The sequence below is a fragment of the Mesoplodon mirus genome, assembly GCF_964341445.2.
Source record: "Mesoplodon mirus genome assembly, chromosome: 15".
Lineage (NCBI taxonomy): Eukaryota > Metazoa > Chordata > Mammalia > Artiodactyla > Ziphiidae > Mesoplodon > Mesoplodon mirus.
This window is the reverse complement of record NC_138991.1, coordinates 57,683,245-57,703,346: the sequence shown is the minus strand read 5'-3', so window position 1 is coordinate 57,703,346 and position 20,102 is coordinate 57,683,245. Positions and strand designations below refer to the sequence as shown.

The 20,102-nt window shown below is 42.4% G+C and overlaps 1 protein-coding gene across 1 annotated transcript in view; it reads right to left on the bottom strand.

Moving 5' to 3' along the window:
• The window catches only part of GRIN2A (glutamate ionotropic receptor NMDA type subunit 2A), a gene marked incomplete at both ends in the record, with an annotated part of 368,989 nt that overhangs the window by 81,401 nt on the left and 267,486 nt on the right, over positions 1 to 20,102 (bottom strand). The window contains one exon of the mRNA XM_082645645.1: positions 4,291 to 4,496. Coding sequence (XP_082501771.1) covers positions 4,291 to 4,496 — 206 coding nt within the window. The remainder of the gene's footprint in view (positions 1 to 4,290; positions 4,497 to 20,102) is intronic.

Here is a 20,102-nt window from a genome sequence, read left to right as displayed (position 1 = left end):
CGATGGAGACTTCACTCTCCAGCCTTGAAGCTGGACAACTGCTCAGACACTTCTGCCCTCAGTCTGGGGGGGCTGTGGAAGGCCACATCCGCATGCATTTACAGATGATGACTGGTGGACTTAACTCTGTAGTACAACAGGAAGTAGGGACTTGCCCTCTCTCCACCAGTTTCCCAGAGCAGAAAGGGTCAAGGTGGAGTTACAACTGCCATAAACATGATAGAAATATGTCCTAAGTACATTAAATTAATGGCATGTCCAAATATGATTTTCATCTTGGTATCTGTGGCTCTTTGAAAAATGTGCCCAAATCAAAGTCTCTCTTTTTCTTTTTGGCCACTATAGGCCGTGCATCAATGCCTCTTTACCACCTCTTTCCATTTGCAGCTCTTTCACTCTCTGCTCCTTCCCTTCTTCTATTACAGCCTCTTCCTTCACCTGGTCAAGATTCCTGGGAGAGTGTGGACAGGAGTTACAAGTACCCCAGGTTTAAGATTCAGGGTCATAGCCATAAAGTGACCTATCTGCTTCTTTGACCTCACTGGAACCTCAGCCAGTTTATGAGTTAATTATTCCCCCCATGTCCCCTAATACTAGGTGTATTCTAGTTACCAGTTGTCACTGATGCATTTTCACCCAACAAGCACCCACTACTACACAGAGCAGCTACTCTGTGTAAGACATGGATCTAGACGCTGGGGACACAGGATGAAAAAGACAAGCAGAAAGTGTACTAGTTGAATTTATCATGGGGATTATGGAAACACAGACCATATTGGGAACTTTTGTTGGTTGTTATCACAAACCTTGTGTGTGTGTGTGTGTGTGTGTTGTGTGTGTGTGTGTGGAGGAGGGGGTATGACAACTACCCAGACATCTGAGAAATGGTGCCCATGTAATCTCTCTGCTCTCCACCACCACCCAAAAGAAAGGGAGACTCATAAAAACAAATATGGGGAAAGGGATCCAATAAATCATCAGTTCTCTGGCTCTATAACTTCCCAGTGTGGCCAGTGGATGTGCCTTGCTAGTCAGATAGAGCTGCTTTCACATCCTGGGTCTGCCCTTGACGAGCATGGAAACTCAGACAGGTCTCTTCATTCACAGACCTCAGTTTACTTATTCGTGCATTGAGAAGGCTGATACTTACCTTGCAGGATAGTTGGAAATATTAAATAAGGTATCTAAAGCACCTCTCACATAGATGCTTAAAAATATATTTCCTCTCTTTTCACCAATGATTTGACAGTTTAGGGGATTAACTGGCAGTATAGCCATTTATCCTTACATATCAAAACAGGTAATTTTTCCTCAATTTACTCTTCACGTCTTAACACTCAACTAACAGGTAAGAAGAAAAGTCTGATTTCTCAGCCCATTTCCTACTACCTGATTTTTTAGAAGACTAATGTGTGCCCTCAAGACCCCACCATTTACCAGAAGTGAGAGACAAAGGGCTTTCCCTGAAAGAATATCACCAAGAAAACAAACACAATCATATTGTCCAACAGGAATCCTTTTTGGAACCAATCAGCCTGCCTCAAAGATGTTACCTTCAGGAAATGCAGTTGATCTAATCTGTGTTAATGTTGGGATTACTGGATCCCAGTAATTTTCTATTGCTTTCAGGTAAATCAAAGACTTTAATTTCACCTAGAAGCACAGTACGATTCTCATGTCACCAAGTGGGAAAAGGAAAATTGCAAGCCACCCCCTCCCACAGGAACCCAAATCGTTAATTTGAACTTGTTAATCTGTTTCTATTCTTCAGTTGAAAAGTCAATTCTTTTAAAGACAGTAATTTATTTGGAGGTTCATTTCCTCCAGACCAATGTGACTCAGGACTTGGTGATCTATTGTTTTCAGCTCCAAGTCTTCTGATTTTAAAGATTTTAATCTCCAACGACTGAGTGTGAAGCATAAGATGCCCTACTTGATTGGCCCTATTGAATCAGAGAAGATATGGTTATCATAAAGGAGGTGCCGCAGTGGGGTTATACTCTTAGCTTTGTGCCAGCCACTCTGCTTTCTTCATCTGACCAAGTTCTGCTCAAAGAACACCCACCCAAGTCAAAACCTCTTTGACAACTTTCCCACATAACCCCTTCTGTCATTCTCCCAGCTCATCACTTCCAAGTACTGCACTAGGCTTCCTTCTGTTTCCCAAACTCGCCAATCTCTTTCCTCCCACAGGGCCTTTGCACCTGCTCCTCTAGCTGTGTGGCTTTTCCCCAGTTCTTCATATGTTTGGCTCCTTCTCCTCCTTTACATGTCACCTTAAATCTTATCTGTGTGAGCTGCAGGAGCCCCACATACCTCAAGTGACTCCCTTATCACACCACCTTATTCAGATCCTTCACAGGGTTTATCCTAATGTGGAGCTGCCCTGTTCCCTTCTTGGTTGAGTAGTTTTTTAACCATGTGCACCCCTTGACTGCAAGATCCTTCCCGGTTCATTGATGCATCCCCCATGCCCAGCACTGTGACTAACACAGAAACTATGCTTCATGTGTATTTATTTATTGACTAATCTATTCAGAATTTCAACCCCAAAGAGGCTGATGACTCCAAAAAAAGCTGATGATTATTTACTGAATAATCTATCAGAATTTCAACTCCAAAAATGCTGCTTATTGATAAAAAAATTTCTCCAAACCAAAATGCACCTTCATAATACATTTAGCAATCATATTCTTAAAAAATTATCTTTATCCAAAGCACTGAGCCATGGGGATTTGCATCTTGTATAATAAGAACTTAGGTTGGAATTTGGAATGTGGGAGGAAAAGTATCCATTCACCCTCCGTTCAAATGTCATCAACATTGGCGTGTCATATTCTGTGCTTGTAACTGAAGACACAAATATTAATAAGCCATGTTCCCTATATTTAGGCAGATAATACTCTGGGGGAAATACAGACAAACTGTAAGCCATAAAAACAAGTGAGAAAGATAGCTAGAGAGTGCTATGGACTGAATGTTTATGTTCCCCTCAAATTCATAGGTTGAAACCCTAATCCCCAACGTGATGGTATTTGGAGAAGTAATTAGGTCACGAGGGTGGAACCCTCCTAAATGGAAGTAGTGCCCTTATAAGAAGGAGCAGGACAGCTTGCTTCCTCTCCCTCTGCTCTCTACCAGGTGAGGAGAAGACAGCCATCTGCAAACCAGAGGGTCTCCATCAGACACCAGATCTGCCAGCACCTTGATCGTGGACTTCCCAGCCTCCAGAACTGTGAGGAATAAATGTCTGTTGTTTAAGCCACCCACTCGTGGTAATTTGTTATAGCAGCCTGAACGGATTAAGACATAGAGACATAGCCAGGGTACTGTGGAAGTAGGGAGAACTCACCTAGCTTGTGGAGGGAGTGCTTAAGACTTAAAGGGCAAGCAAGAATTGTCAAGGTGAAAGGAGGCAATCAGAAAACACTCAGGGAAAAAAAAAAAAAAAAAGATTTCCATCCAACGGTAGGCTTTTTCCTTTTGTGAATCCTCCACAAGGGTGGTATTTGTGTTTATGTTTGCATTACAAAGACAAAATTCAGGGCCTTGGACTTGGCCATGAAGTTTTATGTATCTCCAAAGGGTTTATAGATTAGGGAGAACCCTTCACCAGGGGATCTGATAAAAAATGTCAGTTCCTCTTCAATCGTAATAAAAGAGGAAATGACTTAGATGCAATGCTGGTTTGTTGCTGGTGACCTAGGAGATCCCCAGGAGATCAGCTCCACCTTAAGCACATCAGAAAGTCACTTGTAAGGTGGATGTTGACCCCAAAATGGAGAGAAGTTTTGAAAATTCTGAAAAGTTTGGATCTGGGAAATAGAAAAGAGGTGGAAGGAAGTGGTAGATATGGTTTGGGGGAGGGAGCAACCAGAAAAATACCAAAGAAATAATTATTCTAGGAAAGATTGAAGGGGAGGGTTGATTCACCATACTGGTTAAGAATATGGTGGTGGAGTCAGATGGACAAGTGTTTGAGTCCTGCCTCTTCCATCTACGAGCTGAGTGGCTTTGAACGTGCTTCTTAATCTTCTCATAACTCAGTCTGTATCATGTTTAAAATGGGCAAAACCATGCACCTCGTACTGCCATTGTTGGAATCAAATGAATGCAAACCACCTGGTGTAGCTCCAGATCTTTTAAAAAATCTATTTTTATATGCACCTATTATAATAGAGTATATTTTATATTACATTCTATTATTATTGTAGAGATACCACTGTTATCAGTGATACAGGCTATTGTAAAGGATTGGGCACATTCAACCGACAGCATCCCTGGACTCACTTGATTCTGATGAACTTCCGACATGGCACAGTGTTCCTCACACACGTCTCAGTCAGCGGGTCTATGTCTTCCACGATGACAAAGGGGGCCTCCTCCAGTGTGACGATGCTCAGATGGTTGTCGTCTGGCTCACAGTCCGAAAAGGACTTGTATCTGGGCCACACAGAGTGCCTCAGGCTCAGGGTCTGGTTCTCCCACTTGCCCACCTGCAGTATAAAGAGAAAGACACACCTGTGCTTTCCTGCACCACGGGTTTCCAGAAAGGTGAGTCCTCCCCCGTAAGAGGTATGGGAGAAGAACCCCATCATCTTCAGGGCTTTTCTGCTACCTGCCTCAACGTACACTTCTGTTTGTATGCTAAGAAAGATGAGGACAGAGGAAAGCAGAATACTGGGCAGCTCCCATGCCCTGGACTCTCCCCAGACTAATAAATACGGGGGTGGTGACAAAGCACTGATGCCGTTGGAGATCCCCAAGTGATTGTGATGTTTTGCCAGAGCTCAGGGCCACTAATGTCAAAAAGAGCAAGGACTTTTAGAATCAGAGGTCTAGGCTTGAATCCCCACATCTGCCACTTGCTAGCTGTACAACCCCAGACAGGTTTTTAATCACTATGAACATCTGTTTTCTCATCTGTAAATAGACACAATTCCACTTACTTTATAAGGATGTCGTGGGAATTAAATAAGGCAATTCGAGAAAAGCATACAGGGCAGAGCTCAGCACGTAGTAAGGACTCCAAACTCTCCCTTTTAAGTTTGGAAGAGAGTCAGTGAGAGGGAGAGAGATTTTAAAAGTGCTAAGAAAAAGAAAAAGAGGAAAGGGGAGAGGAAGACGAAGTCCAAGAGCAAGAAAGAGGGAGGACTGGCCTGAGAAACAAGGGGGTAGAGCAGGTGGGCAGACGAGAAGCCTCCCTTCGAGCTCAGATACGGTTCTATTTAAGTTGAAATTAAGGTGAATTTTTATTAATCCAGCACAGAGTGGAGACTTTCACTGCTTACTGTACATCAAGACCTGTCAAAGCAGAATCGATTGTGTTCCCTCCAAGCAGCTGTCGGCATCTTAGTGAAATCAAATTAAGGCTGTATGTTTTGAACCTTAATTTTATTTGACAGTTTCTTGGCACTCTCGCACACACACTGGGAGAAAGCTGCCCCCAGCATTGCACTTTGTGCTTCCTCCTCCCGTTCCCACGTGCAACTGCTCGACACCACAGGGCAACGCTTTATTTGTAACACAAACCTCAAGGAAAATACCTCATCTGAAGAGCTAAGTGCCAAGTCCAGCCTTGTCTGTGTTCATGTGACCCACTCACCTCTCCTCCTGTAATGTAAGTGTCAGCAGAAATGAATCTCAGGCCCTTAAAGAGAATTCAGACACACTGGACACCAAGAGAGGTGATATGTGGCAGGAGAGAAGGCAATCAGTGCTCTGGAAGATGACATCATCATTTGGACTGGAAAAGGTTTGCTGCTTGTAGAGAAACACGCCATGTGGCCAATTACAAAACTGTTCAGCTTCACTGATACCTTCCTTTTTAAGTTAGGAAGGGCAGTAGAGTAATTTGGTCAAGCAAACACGTCCATCTCCTCAGGCTGTGATGTAACACAGCCTGGAGAGAATGTGGAGCCCATCAAATTCTTAATTCATTCAACATAGATTTATTGAACACCAGCTATGTGCATGCTGACACCAGCCCGGGAACAATGAGGGATAAAACAGAACGATTCCTGCCTTGTTGGAACCATTAGTCAGCTGCCGGACAAAGACCAAGCCAATGATAATAAACATGCAAATAGATAAAGAGATATCCAAGCTCTTCCTTTTGGAACATGTTATACCCATCTCTTTCTTTTTCATCTCCCTTAGAAAACTCAAACATAGCCTTCAAAAGAGCCTGGGCAGTTCAGTGGGTAAGACAATGGCTTTTGGAGTCACACAGAACTAAGTGCTAATCCTGGCCTCATCCATTAGCTGAGAATCCTTGGGAAAGTTGCTTAACCTCTCTGAGCTTTGCTTTCTCTATCTGTAAAATGTGGATTGCAACAGGATATGCTTTCAGAACTGTAGTGAGATTTGAATGAGGCAAAAATGTCCTTGAAGCATTGAGCACAGAACTTAACATGTAACATAGATGGCAGCTGCTATTATTTTATTATTGTAGGTAGCATTTAAGATACAGCTCAAATATCACCTAATCTGTAAAAGCATTCCTGTCTTCCCTGGTGATAGAGAACTTTGCTCCCATCTCCACCACAGCATTTGATGCTATACTTATAACAATGTCACTTTTGAGCATGTCTGTGTAGTCAGGAAATGTGCCAATATTACCATTTAGTTTAATCCTACAAATTCCACGTGGTAAGGATTATTATTCCAGCGTCACAGTTCAGCAAACTGAAGCACAGAGAGATTATGTAAACTGCCCAAACTTGCACAGCTAGTAAGTGGTGGATCCAGAGCTATACCATGGAACTATGTGAATGCAAAGGTGCTTTCCCGCTAGTGTTTCTATTGATTGATCTGCAGTAATCATGTTATTGCTCCAAGACCCTTTCTTCCTTGCGGAGACAGCTCCTAAAGTCCCAAGGTAACATAAATAGAGGCAAAGCCCGTTTAGCCAGCAGAATCTTTGGTGATGTCACTGACCATGTCACATACCCTACACCACGGGAGGCAGGCAAAGGTTCCAGCCCAAGGCTGACTCATGGAGAGAGAGGCTGCAAACGTTTATGAGTTCCCAGAGTGCAATAACTTCCTAAATCTCCTCTAATTTCCTCTCTCCCTTCCCAACACGTCTAAGTAAGCACCCATGGGTCAGCCAAGGAGGGTGGAAGCAAGTGGTGGGTGGGAAAACTCGATTAGGAGCTGAAGCTGCTGTGTAAACACTGCCCTAGATCCTGAGAGCTCCTTCTCTGAGTCTGACAGGCTCCTGTTCCAAACGCCAAAAACCTCAGCTCCAGGATTTTATATACCAGATAGGGGAGAAAGAGACATCCTTCGCTTTCCCCTCCCATGTTCCTGTTTACAAAGGACAACAGAACTGAGTCTGGAGTCTGTAGACAGGCTTAATAGAGATTCGTTTACTCCATAAACATTTACTGAGTGGCTACTAGGTGCCAAGCACCGCGCTAGGCACTAAGGGTGCTGTAGTGCAAGCAGCACAGTTTCTACTCGCAAGGAATCTTTATGCTGATTGGGAAGACAAACTGAGTCAAATAACCACATAAAAATATACATCATACAAACTGGGGGGGAGAAACAAAATATGGGTCTAAGACTGGAAAAAGGGGGAAAGAAATCACGTAAGTTTTCCCCAAGAGGTGGCACTTAAGCTGAGATTGGAAATCCAAGATGAGTGGATGAGGCGATAGAGGGAGCAGAGGGAGAGCCCTCCAGGCTGGCAGGGGCCAGATGATGCAAAGCCGTGCAGGTCCAGTTAAGGAGTTGAGATTTGCCGTAAGAGTTAATCTAGTCTCTTATCCAGAATGGAAAAAGAAATGAAGAAATCATCATGAACATGGGTCCATAGATAACTTTCCCAAAAGTGGAAGCTTCTTGCCCCTTCCATTCTTTTTTTTTATTATGGAAAAATTTTAACTCATACAAAAGTAAAATACTAGAATGCATCTCCATCTTCCTATTATCTAGCTTCATTAATGACTAACTCATGGTCAATCTTGTTTCATTTATACTCCCAACCACTCCTCCCATATTATATTGAAGGAAATCTCAGACATCATAACATTTCATTCACAAATCCCTGATTTGATTTAAATACCTAATTTTCATTTGCTTAACAATATTATACCTCAACAACCTATGTGTTTGTGTATGTTTCACTCATTAGATTGTGATTCCTCAGTCTAGCAGGGATATATATATATATATATATTATATTATATATATTAATATATATGTATATTAGTTGGTTTCTATGTCCACAGCTTCTAACTCAGGGCCTGGCACAGCTGGATAGGTGTTGATGGACTGAATGAACACACCACACTTAGCAGAGTCTGTAACATTCGATGACAGTGGTTTGTGTCTGCTAATCCCAAACTCCTAATTTATCCCTCCCTCTCTTTCCCTTTGGGTAACCATAAATTCCTTTTCTATGTCTGTGAGTCTATTTCTGTCTTGTAAATAAGTTCATTTGTATCATTTTTTTTTAGATTCCACATATAAGTGACATCATATGATATCTGTCTTTCTCTGTCTGACTTGACTTCATTTAGTATGATAATCTCTAGGTCCAGAGATTATTAGTCACTATTCTTAGCACTATTTTAATTCTTATAAACACCCTATACACAAGAAGGTGTGGGCAGATGATTTTTATCTCTATCATGAATTTTGGACTTGAAAACAGTCCCAAATTCCCCCAACTAGGCTGTGTGGGAGAAGAAAAAAAATCTTTATCTTCAAAATAAACTGGATTTTGGTGATAAACCTTTAAATGTTTTCAGCAAATAAACTGAAGTTTTGAGGACAAAGAAAAATAATTGACCTCTAATGGAGAAAAGTGATTTTGTTAAAAGAAGTGTAGAAAGGGGAAATTAACTTTGTAATGATTTTTTAATCTGTTCTTACTAATAAAATTTAAATGCTGTGCTTTTAGAAAGCTAATTCCTCTTCAGCTCCTAGGAAGTGTTTTGTGACAGGGCTGTGATTACTTATCAAAACGTTCAGCCAATGTCTTCTCAGAGCAAAGATAATTTCATCTCCAGAAACTGTCATAAGTTAATATTCATCCCTTAAGGTCTGGTTACATCCATAGCGACGTCACAGAGGCTGCAAGAGGCTGGAAGAAATGAGGTTAATAGATGTTTGTGACTCTCCTTTCAAAGAGGTATGAGTGCTTGATCGTATTTGATCTATTCACAAAATGCTTACAAGAGACAGTTAAAATCACCTCACAACTGTTCTCTCCCAAGCCACTCCCTAAAAACATATATCTAAACACCAAAATCATAGATCTACCTCTACTCAAATCCTTCCATGACTCATACTGCCCACAGAATCAATCAGGCTCCTCTTACATTAATGGACCCTACAGTATAGATCCCATCAACCTCAATACACTCTGTCCTCTCTTTCTATCACTGTTTTGATTTCTCTTTTGTACATCCTATAGACACCCTCACACTAAAACATATACATCTACACCTTCAAACACACATACGCTTACACCTACACATACTTACATGTGTATGTACGTATATATGTATGTGCATATGTGTATACAGTTACCCCTTGAGCAACGTGGGGTTTGGGAGCACTGACCCTTCACGCAGTCAAAAATTCGTGTATAAGATATAGTTGGTCCTCCATAACCATGGTTCCTCCATATCTGCGGATTCAACCCACTGGGGATCATGTAGTACTGCAGTATTTACTACCAAAAAAACTCCACAGATAAGTGGATTCAAACCCGTACACATGCACACATATATATATATCATGTATTTATACATCTATACATAAACACACAGCTACACTCATACCTACCTGAATTCACAATACACACATATATACACTCACCTCCACACACGTACTACACATACACACATGCCTAACACACCTACACTCAAACCTCTACACACACGCACAATACTAAGCCACAATGACGCATACACTTTTCACTGTCACCACACACACCCTGAATGACACCTATTTCCCGCCTTTGCCTGCACTACTTCTACGTGAAATTCCTCTCCTTATCTTCTCCAATGACTGAAATCCTACCCATTCTTTCCAGGTACAGCTCAAATACCGTCTCTCCCCTGCAGCTTAATACTCCACCTGGAATGCGGTTTTGAGCATTCTCTTTTTCCCTTGAATTCTCTCGCTTGTTCATTCATGAGCTCAATACACATGCGTCCAGGGCTTTACACTGGGCCAGGCACTGCAGGAGTCTCTGGGGCTACAACTGTGAACAGTGCAGGCTGGTCCCAGTGCTCAGACTTTCTAGTCTGGTTAGAGAAGGGGAGCTAAAGCACACCGGCCATGAGATAACGTGAGCTAATAAATGCGGTAACTGACACGCTGGGGTGGGCACAGGATACTGCTGGAGCAGAGGGCTTCCTGCTCTGCAAGGAAACCAAAGATGCTTCTTAAGGAATTGACTTCCAACCACGAGCCAGACCAGCAGAGCTGTGTGTGCTTTGCTCCGGAGTTCCATCTTTGTTCGTAGGGCAATGGACTTGTGTAGAGGGATGGGGATGGGGATTATTGAAGATTTTTAATCAGGGGAGGGATACAATGTCTGACATATTAGGACATTTCTTCCCAGTGCAGTGCAGAGAAAGGGTTTGTGCCTAAAAGATTCTGAAGGCAGAGTGATGGGTCAGGAGGCAGCTGCATTAATCTGGATGAGTCTGGCATAGGGCCGCATGGGGAGGGGGCATGAACTCACGGGATCCCAAAGTGGTGGAATCAATACAACTTAGAGACCGATTGTGTATCTGTATGGGGGTGGGGATTAAGGGTTCAGTTTGCCCTGTATTATAGAATCTCTGGCCTGGCCAGCCTTTCACACAACATGACCCACATTGGCTGTAATACAGTGTTCACCACATTCCAGTTCAATAAATATTTGCTGAACTGAACTCAATTCAGAAGGCAGCACGGCATCAATTTTTACTTAGAATTCAAAGTTAAAAGAGGAGAGTTGCCTGTTTACTCAGATCCTCTCCTTGGAGACAAGACAATAGGGATTGTAAAATTAAAAATCAGAGATGAAATTTATTAAAACCAACAATGAAAGCAGAGTTCACGCTGCCTGTGCTCCAGCTTGACTGGCCCTGGTTAGCTCATTGAGTGATTTCATAACCAAGGGGGAAACAGGTCTTAAAACAAACACTTCACATGTGCAAAACACCGGAAAACATTTCACTCCAGATAATAAGCAGGGATTTACTCCCAAGCTGGAGAAAATGTGAGTAATTAACTCTTCAGGAAGATGCATTTCAGGAGAAAAACAAAGCAAACGGGAGGCCAATTTCTCTCCACCTGAAATATAAAGTCTTCTAAAGGACATAAGATAAATGTCCATGAAGGAAGTTTAAAATGACTTAAAGTCCGTATTTAGCATAAATAGCATCACCGGTTAGCATCACTTCCATGCCTCTGCATGCAAATGCAGAGCTGAGAGCAGGCTTACACATGAGTAATTCTGTGTCTTCGGTTGCTGCTCGAAGCCAAAAGTAGATCTGAATTTGATTGACCTGGAAACTACAACAAAGGTGTCTGAGCCACAACCCTGACTTGATATTAAGTTGAAATGTGCTCTATCTGGAGTAGTTTGCAGTTGAGTCTAGTGATTTTTTCGTGAACCAAAACCCAATCTAAAGTTCATTCAAGACAGCTAGAGTCTGCTGAAACCAGATGTCACATTGCACCCCAGATTTCCCCTGCATGGTACGTTCAAACAAGCTTCTACAATAAAACTGCTGAAAAGCAGGTGTGGACCAAACCTACTTTATCTTCAGTGCCATGGGGTCTCAGATAGCCACTGGCAGAGTGAAACTAAGAACTGCTTTTCAGGTGTTAAAGTAAAGCACCTGCTTCCTTTGAATGCACTGTCTTAAATGCAGTTACTGAAGGTAGTGGGATTATGAGACTTTAGCAGGAATAAGAACCTCTCCTTGGGGGCTGATTAAGAATGCAGACTCCAAGGGGAAAGAGGGGGGAGGGATAAATTAGGAGTATGGGATTAACAGATACACACCATTATACATAAAATAGATAAACAACAGTGATTTACTGTACAGCACAGGGAACTATAGGTCAATATCTTATAATAACCTATAATGGGAAAGAATCTGAAAATACACATATAAATAACTGAATTACTTTGCTGTATACCTGGAACTAACAAAATATTGTAAATCAACTATACTTCAATTAAAATAAATGAATGAGTGAATGAACGCAGACTCCTAGATCGCTGGAGTGTATGCATCAGTAAATGTGGATGAGGCTTGGGAACCTAACTTTTTTACCAGGATCCCAGCTCATTCTGTTCTGGGTGATCTAAGAGAAGCACCGAAAGGATCATACGTATGGCTACCAGCAGGATTAAACACAGCATAAGGAAAAGATGGGAATCTTTCTTCTTGGGTTTCTTATGTAACCAGTAGCAATTGCCAGCAGATCTAAATGAGTTGAATCAGCTATTAGAGCTTTAATTAAATTCCTCTCAGTTGAAATTTCAGAATTGCCTGATTGTTAAACAGCTCACATTGGAGCAGTTGATTTTTTTTCTCCTATAATAACTGTTCTCAGGATAATCTAATGTCTTTATGGATAATGGCATAGGCTGTCTTAGGACTCAGCACTGATCTGATAATTCATGGAGATGTGTTTTGATCACCGTTATTTCCTCGAACAACCTGCCTATTGCTTCCATTCTCCTCTTGAGGTTCATTCCACACGAGAAGAGCTCAATGCTCATTCAAGCTCAGATTTAAAAGTGAAAGTCTCTGCAACAATGAGCCTTTATTTTCTTCAGAAGTTCACGTATTATCTTCAGTTCTACAAAGTCCCTCTGTTCCCAGGTCCCTGGGGATGGAGAGAAGTTCTACTTCTTTGGTTTACTTTTTTTTTTTTTTTTTTTTTTTCCGTACGCGGGCCTCTCCCTGTTGTGGCCTCTCCCGTTGTGGAGCACAGGCTCCGGACGCGCAGGCTCAGCGGCCATGGCTCACGGGCCCAGCCGCTCCGTGGCATGTGGGATCCTCCCGGACCAGGGCACAAACCCGTGTCTCCTGTATCGGCAGGCGGACTCTCAACCACTGCGCCACCAGGGAAGCCCTGGTTTACTTTTAATTATTTACGTGATCTTAAAAAGTGATGTGTCCTGGTCATTAGCTAAACAGTTAATAGTGTTTTCTTTCTCTCCTTTGGCTCCATGTTGGAATCATTTAACATTAGAGACTTGAAAAATCAGCAAAAAATAAAAAGGAGCCCTCTCACAATTAATAATTAATTTTTGAACCCTGTCCTGGGAGTCCTTCATTATGTAACTTCTGTATCAGTCAGCCCTCCAATGGGCTGTAATAATTATTAAATAATGAATAAGTATAATAACTGGCATGTCTTGAGACACTGTGATCACCCCAACATGCACTTTCTCATTTTACCCTCACATCCCTGTAAGGAGAAGGTCATCATTACCCTCATTTTATAGATTGGGAAACTGGGAGCTGACGTGACTTGCCCAAGATCAAAAAAGCAAGAGAGAGCATCTGGAGGCTGAGCTCAGGCCATCTGATTTGAGAGACTGGGGTCATCACCACTGTTTGATATTCCCAAGGTTGCCATCAGATTTGGTCTGGGAAATATTAAAGCAAACAAGGGAAATGAGGGAACATTCTATGGATCAAATGGAAAGACCCCGCTGTGAGTAGCGATGCCGAGGAGCTGGGATACCTGAGCTCAGCCTCCCCAGATGCACGGCCTGTCCCCTTTCCCCTTTGGAGAGGGGCAAGGTGCTCTCTCCCTGTGAAATACAGGAGGAGGAGAGAGAACAGCCAGAGGTGGCTATCTTGTGGTTTTCTTTCATGTTTTCCAGTTATTTCCTCAGTGTACCTGTGACTTGATTCTTCTAAGGACCTTGAATTCCACCCTGGGTCATGTCTCTGACAGCAGCGCTGCAGTGAGCCCCTGCAGGCTTGAGGTTGCTAACATCGACATCCAAAAGGCGATTAGAATAATAGATCAGGAAAAAATCAGCTGCTCAAATGTGAACTGCGTGACAATGAGGTAATTTGGGGATTTCAACCAAGAGGGATGTAATTTAGGGCTCTAACAGCTGATTAGACTTTTTCTTCGCCTCTGTGGTCATCTCCATCCATTACATAAGAGGCCTTAGAAGGGAGGATTCCATCTTGCCTCTGTCGCACGTTGTACCTGAGATGCTGATGGCCAAGATAATGTGACTCTGTTTACATTGCTGCATCTGTTATCATCAAAATTTGGACTTAAACTTGGTTGAACTCCTGAAAAGGCTGTTGCCTTGGCGAAGAAAACCAGGATGCCTATAGGTCTGCAAAAACACTTCAGGAGGAGATGTGAAGGAAAATGGGACAAACACAGGACCTGGAGTGGGGGAGGATAAGCACCTAATATTGGACGAGAACTTGACCTAAGGACAGTCTTCTATTATAATAGTAGTGATAACCACGGTTATTTTTTTAACACCTTTGCAAAAACAATTTAGAAATATGGAAAAGGTTTTTCTTTTGACCTTCTAATGTACTTTTCTGAGTAAATTTCAAAGATCAGTGTAGTTTCTACTTGTAAGATAAATGAAATACCATTTGCAATCCGGCAGAGTAAATAGCTCTTTTTTGAATATTTACTTGAAGGATATTTAGCAGCTCTTTGCTCCCTTGGCAGAGTTGGTAAGAGTTAGGAGGTAGTCAGGAGCCCTCCAGAGCTGGGCTGATAGCTGAGAGGGCCCTTCATTCATTGGGATTATCAAGTCATTCTTACCAGCCTGAAAATCAGGACAAGGCTGGATATGAATACAGGTGTGACTCCTCCTCTGACTCTTGGGCAACTTTTTTTTTTCCATGAAAACCTTGCAAAGTGGTAAAAAAAAAAAACTGGGGGCTGAGTGTGTAACAGTTTATAAAAGGAGATAAGTTCCAGGTAATTAAATTGCAGACTAAGGGAACAGGAGACTTCAATACATCAAACCTGACTTAAGGGATAGAACGAGCCAAAGGCTCGTGGATTTCCTCACTCAGCATTATGTAAAAAAGCCAGTTCCATTTGGATCTCAGCCTGAACATTCAAAGTTAACCTCATTGACAGTGTCTGCAGAGTTTTAAAATAAGGTTATAAGACCTGGGGGTATTGATCAGTTGCAAAGTATTTAATTCTCTCGCCCGTGAAAAGTTACTGGGTTGTGAAAGTTGAAGGGTTTGGAACACTTGGTGTCAGGTCTCTGATGGGCATTCGTTCTTTCATATCTGGAGCAAAATAATACATTTAAGTCTTTGAGATGGACGTTTTCCTCCTTCTAAATGAAAGGGCGAGCCAGGGGTTGGTGCCTGAGGCCTTGTTGGTTATTACAAAAATGCTAACGAAAGCGCTTGTGCATGGGTGAAATCCATCCCTGTGATGAATGAAATGCACCCGTATCAGAATTTCCATTCTCCTTAAATAAGATGGTATTTTGACAGTCGTTTTTCTTTGCTCAGCTCGGGCCCCAAACTACTTTGCTCCAGGCTTGTCTGAGTCCTAAAGTATTCCAGTGAGAGGATCCTTTGAAACACTAAAGCCAACAGAAGATTTAATGGTGAGGGAACAGTAATAAGCTTAACCACAGCTTTGCCCACTGTTAAAAACATGATTATTAGAAGGTGGTGTAAGAGACAAGGATCCCCTTGGGATGGGCCAGATAAGACTTGCTATTTCAGAAAACTGAGCCTAAGTAGCCCTCCACTGTCAAACCAATTTCATTCAAACTGATTATCCTCATCTTGGACCTGGAGATGCCAGAGCCCCACAGAGTTACTCGGATGAAATGAAAATCTTGGTGACCATCCAGGGAGCTACTTGGCATTTCTTATTGAATCATACTGGCAAACTCATAGTTCAAAAGAACCCTAGACTTGGTGTCAGAAGACTCAAATTCAAGTTCAGTGATGATGCCTATGAGCTATGTTGCCTTCGTTAAATCAAAACTTTTCAGATTCACACAAAGTATAGCCAAAGGTAGAAGCCCAAGATTCCTGTTGATTCTGAGTGTTAACCAATAAGCAAAGCTATTCTCTAGGTTTTCGGTCAGTTAAGGTTGGATTACATTGACTCTTTGGTTAATCTACTCAACAAATGTTTATTGAGTGCTTACTATGTGCCATACACTGTCCTAGCACTGGTGATACAGCAGTAAAAGGACTCTAGGCTGGGGACTGGCAAACTTTGTCCCAAGGGCCAGTGGTTTTCATACAGCCCATGAGCAAAGGGTGGATCTTATATTTTTAAATGGTTGAAAACAATGGAAAGAATAATATTTTGTGACATGTGAAAATGATACAATATTTGAATTTCCATGTCCATAAATAAAGTTTGATTGGAACACAGCCATGCTCATTTCCTTATATGCTGTTTATGGTTGCTTTCACACTAAAACAGCAGAATTTGAGTACCTGCCATCAAGACGGTATGGCCCGCCAAGCCTAAAATATTTACTAGCTGTCTTTTGTATAAAATGTTTACCAAGCCCTGATCTAAGTCTCTGTGTGTAAGTAACCCACCTACTAATAGGGAAAATAAAATACAATGCTCTCAGAATTAGTTATAAAATAAAACAGAAAATGACAAGTGCCAAAAAAGGAAAGGTGAAGTAGATGCAAGGGAGCATCAGAAGTGGAAGAGGAGATCTGGTGAGAGAGGGGAGACCTTATGAGAGGAACGGCAATTGAGGGAAGTTGTAGAACAGGCAGAGGAGTTGGAAAATCAGTGTGGAGAGAAGAGACTTCTAAGTTGAACGAATAGTGTGGACAAAAGCACAGCAGTTGAGCTTAAGGGACATGTTTGTGGACTAGGAATTTGCCTAAATTGGATGAAATACACAATGTACAAAGGGGATGAGAGAGAAAGAGGAATAAAGGGATACAGTGGGACAAGATTATAGAAGCCCCTGGATAGTAAGCTGAAATTGCTATGTGCACATTGCAGTTTGGTTGTATTTGAGTTCAAATTGGCAATTGGCCTTGGGATCCCTTGATGGCTTAGCAGTTAGGGATAATATTGGTGATTTCATACACGTATGGTTGGTATTTATCAGCTCCCACATCTTTTGGAGTTGTCCTATTTTCAAATGATTGTATCATTTCCTTCATAAATACATTCATATTTGCCAGACTATCTGGATAAAGTTAGAGGTCAGTTTATTGACCTCCTCTCCATAGGCCACCTCCAGTCCACTTTAGCCACTCACTCCCATGAGGGGAAATTCACTTAGAATTGCTTGATTCAATGATTCTCAATTTAGAAAACCCCACAGTGCTCTCACACTGCTATTCTCATGTCTCTTCTCCAACATCATTTTGGCCATGGTCCCAGGGCCCTCTCTTTCCTCCCAGTTGATCTACTCATTCCTGCCTTCACCTCCTGCCCATTCCAACCAAGACCTCTTCATCTACCACATCAATACATGTTCTGCCATATCCATAACTATCCTGTCCCCACTTTGTCTTCCTGTCACACCTCCCTGGTACCACCTTCTGCCAACTCAGTCAACCCAACCACTTCCTCACCTGAAAACCACCGAGTACAGGTGGACAGCATCACGTAACCACATAGATGAATACTCTTTTGAATGTAAGGACCCCGTCTCTGACCAGAAATTCTTTTCCCTTTTCCTGATTGGGCATCTTACATTCCCTAGGAAGTATTTCAAACCTTCACACCTGCCCATGAGAAACTGCACCTCTGACAGCACCATCCTCACTTCCAGCTGATGAGTCTGCCTCTGATTTCACAGTCTACGGACAACCTGCATACCCTACAAACTCACCTGCCTTGGCACACGTCTTCCTTCTCTCCTCCTCCACTGATGACAGAGGCCTCTCTCCTACTAATCCCATCGTCTGAGCAGGACACAGTCCTCTTCTGCACCAACCTCTCCTCTAAAACTGGCCTCAACAAGATCGCCAGTGGCCCTCTCATCACTAAGGCTAACAGGTGCATCTATTTGACAGTGAGACCCACTCTCATCTTCCTTGAGTCTCCCTGCCCTACACAGTCATGATCCTACCCTTTCCAGGCTAGTTCCCACCTCTTTGACTTCTCCAGCTCTGCCAAAAGGCAAGCTTCTCTTTTTCTGCACACGTTTTACATGTCCTGACCCTCCCTCCTGCCCTCAGACCTCCATGCTCAGGCATCTACTATTCACTCTTCTGTTATCATCTCTATGTTGACCATTCTCAGACATGGCTGTCTTTCACCAGCTCCTCTCTACTGCCTCCAGGAAACCTCCAACTCAACAGGCTCAGAGCAGAACTCATCATCTTACCTTCAATTTTTTAAAAAAATGCACAATTTTTCTCATATGTGCCAATGTGAGTTCTTGAAATCTCAACCTTGGAAATATTCCTTAATTCACCCCTCTCCCTCCACCCCTATTTATATTCCATCAATTGCCAAGCTTTGATAGTTCTAATATTTAATTTTTCCTTGTCCACTTCTTTCTTAAGTCAGACCACCACTCAGTCCTGGTCTTCACCTGTCACTGGTTTCTGCCACCACCTCCAGACTTGTCCCCCTGCCCCAGATAGCATTCATCCCAGCCTATCCTCCAAGCTGCAGCCCAGGCCGTCACTCTAAATAATAGCTCTGCATATGTGATCACTCCACTGTCCCCCTTAAAGCCTTTGGATGGTTTCTCACTACACTTGGAATCAAGTGAACGTGCCTGACCATAGCCTGAATGATCTATCTCATTCCCAGGCATCTCTAGCTCTCTGCATTCACGCCAACCTCAGTCCTGACATCCAGATCCCTGTTCTACCCCTGCCCCCCATACAGGGACTCATGAATCCTACGGCACGAATCACAGCCTTCTCAGCACATTGCGCTCCCCTCTCAGTGGCAGGTAGCCATACACGCTCCGCACCCTGCACAGAAAACCCTTTCCCACTCTCTGCCTGGCACCCTCCGACTTGCACTTCAGAACTCAACCTAGAGAACAGCTCTTCTGGGAAGCAGTCCCTGATGACCCCACAAAACTGGCCGGGTGACCTCCTCTTTGCTTACCTCATCAAGTATTATAAGTACCCATACACCCTCCTGTCTGCCTCAGCAGACTCACTGAGGGTGGGGACTGTGTACTTGGTGTCCCTTACACCCAATCCAGTGCCCCTTACAGAGTAAATACATAAACGTTTAGTAAGTAAACAACTGAATAAATCAATATACCAACATGACTACCATAACTATGATCTTCCTGTAATCACAACTTTATTTGTCTTCTTCTGGTAATATGTACTGAAAAAAAATGTGGATTTCGGAGTTGGCCTAACTCGAGCCTGAATACCAGCTCTTATGCTTACTAGCTGTGCAACTTGGCTACGTTTACTTGTTTCCTTCGTGGGCCTTAGTTTCCTCTTTCACCCAGTAAAGTGGGTATGATAGGAGTAATCATATTGTATGGTTGTTGTGAGAATTAAATAAAATCATGCCTACAAAGCAGTTATTACTCTGTTTGCCACATGGTCACCATTGCTCAACCAATATTGGGTGTTTCATTATATACAGGGCTCTTGTAAGAATTACATTAATTCCTTTATGTGAAACTCCCAGCCTGGCCCATAGTACGTATTCAGTCAAGGTTAATTCCATCCCATCTACAATGTGCAAGTCCTCTTGAGATTGAAGTTAAACTCTAAATGTAGGGCACAGACTATCTCCAGAACAGGAGAGAGCAAGGCATTAATTTTATCAAAACTCCAAGCCCAGGTCTTATATACCAAGATGTCATTTAGGAAATGCACTTGCTTTTTTCCCCCAAAGGGAGACAGGTAAGTTCTTCACTTACTCTCTCTATTTTAGACAGAACTTATCAGTTGCCTATTAATATAATTCTGCACACAGAGAAGGTCTTGCCAAAAGCAGCCTGGTGTTATTTTAGCTCTACCAATAAATCCAAAGGCCTGACAATTATTTTTAATTCCATTTGCTGGCTTGAGGTTATGCACAATTAATACATACTATTAATTTCATAACTATAAATGTAACCCAAGCTTTCTTGGATCCTTATGCCCCAAAATGAAACCTTATGAATGTGCTTTTGAGTT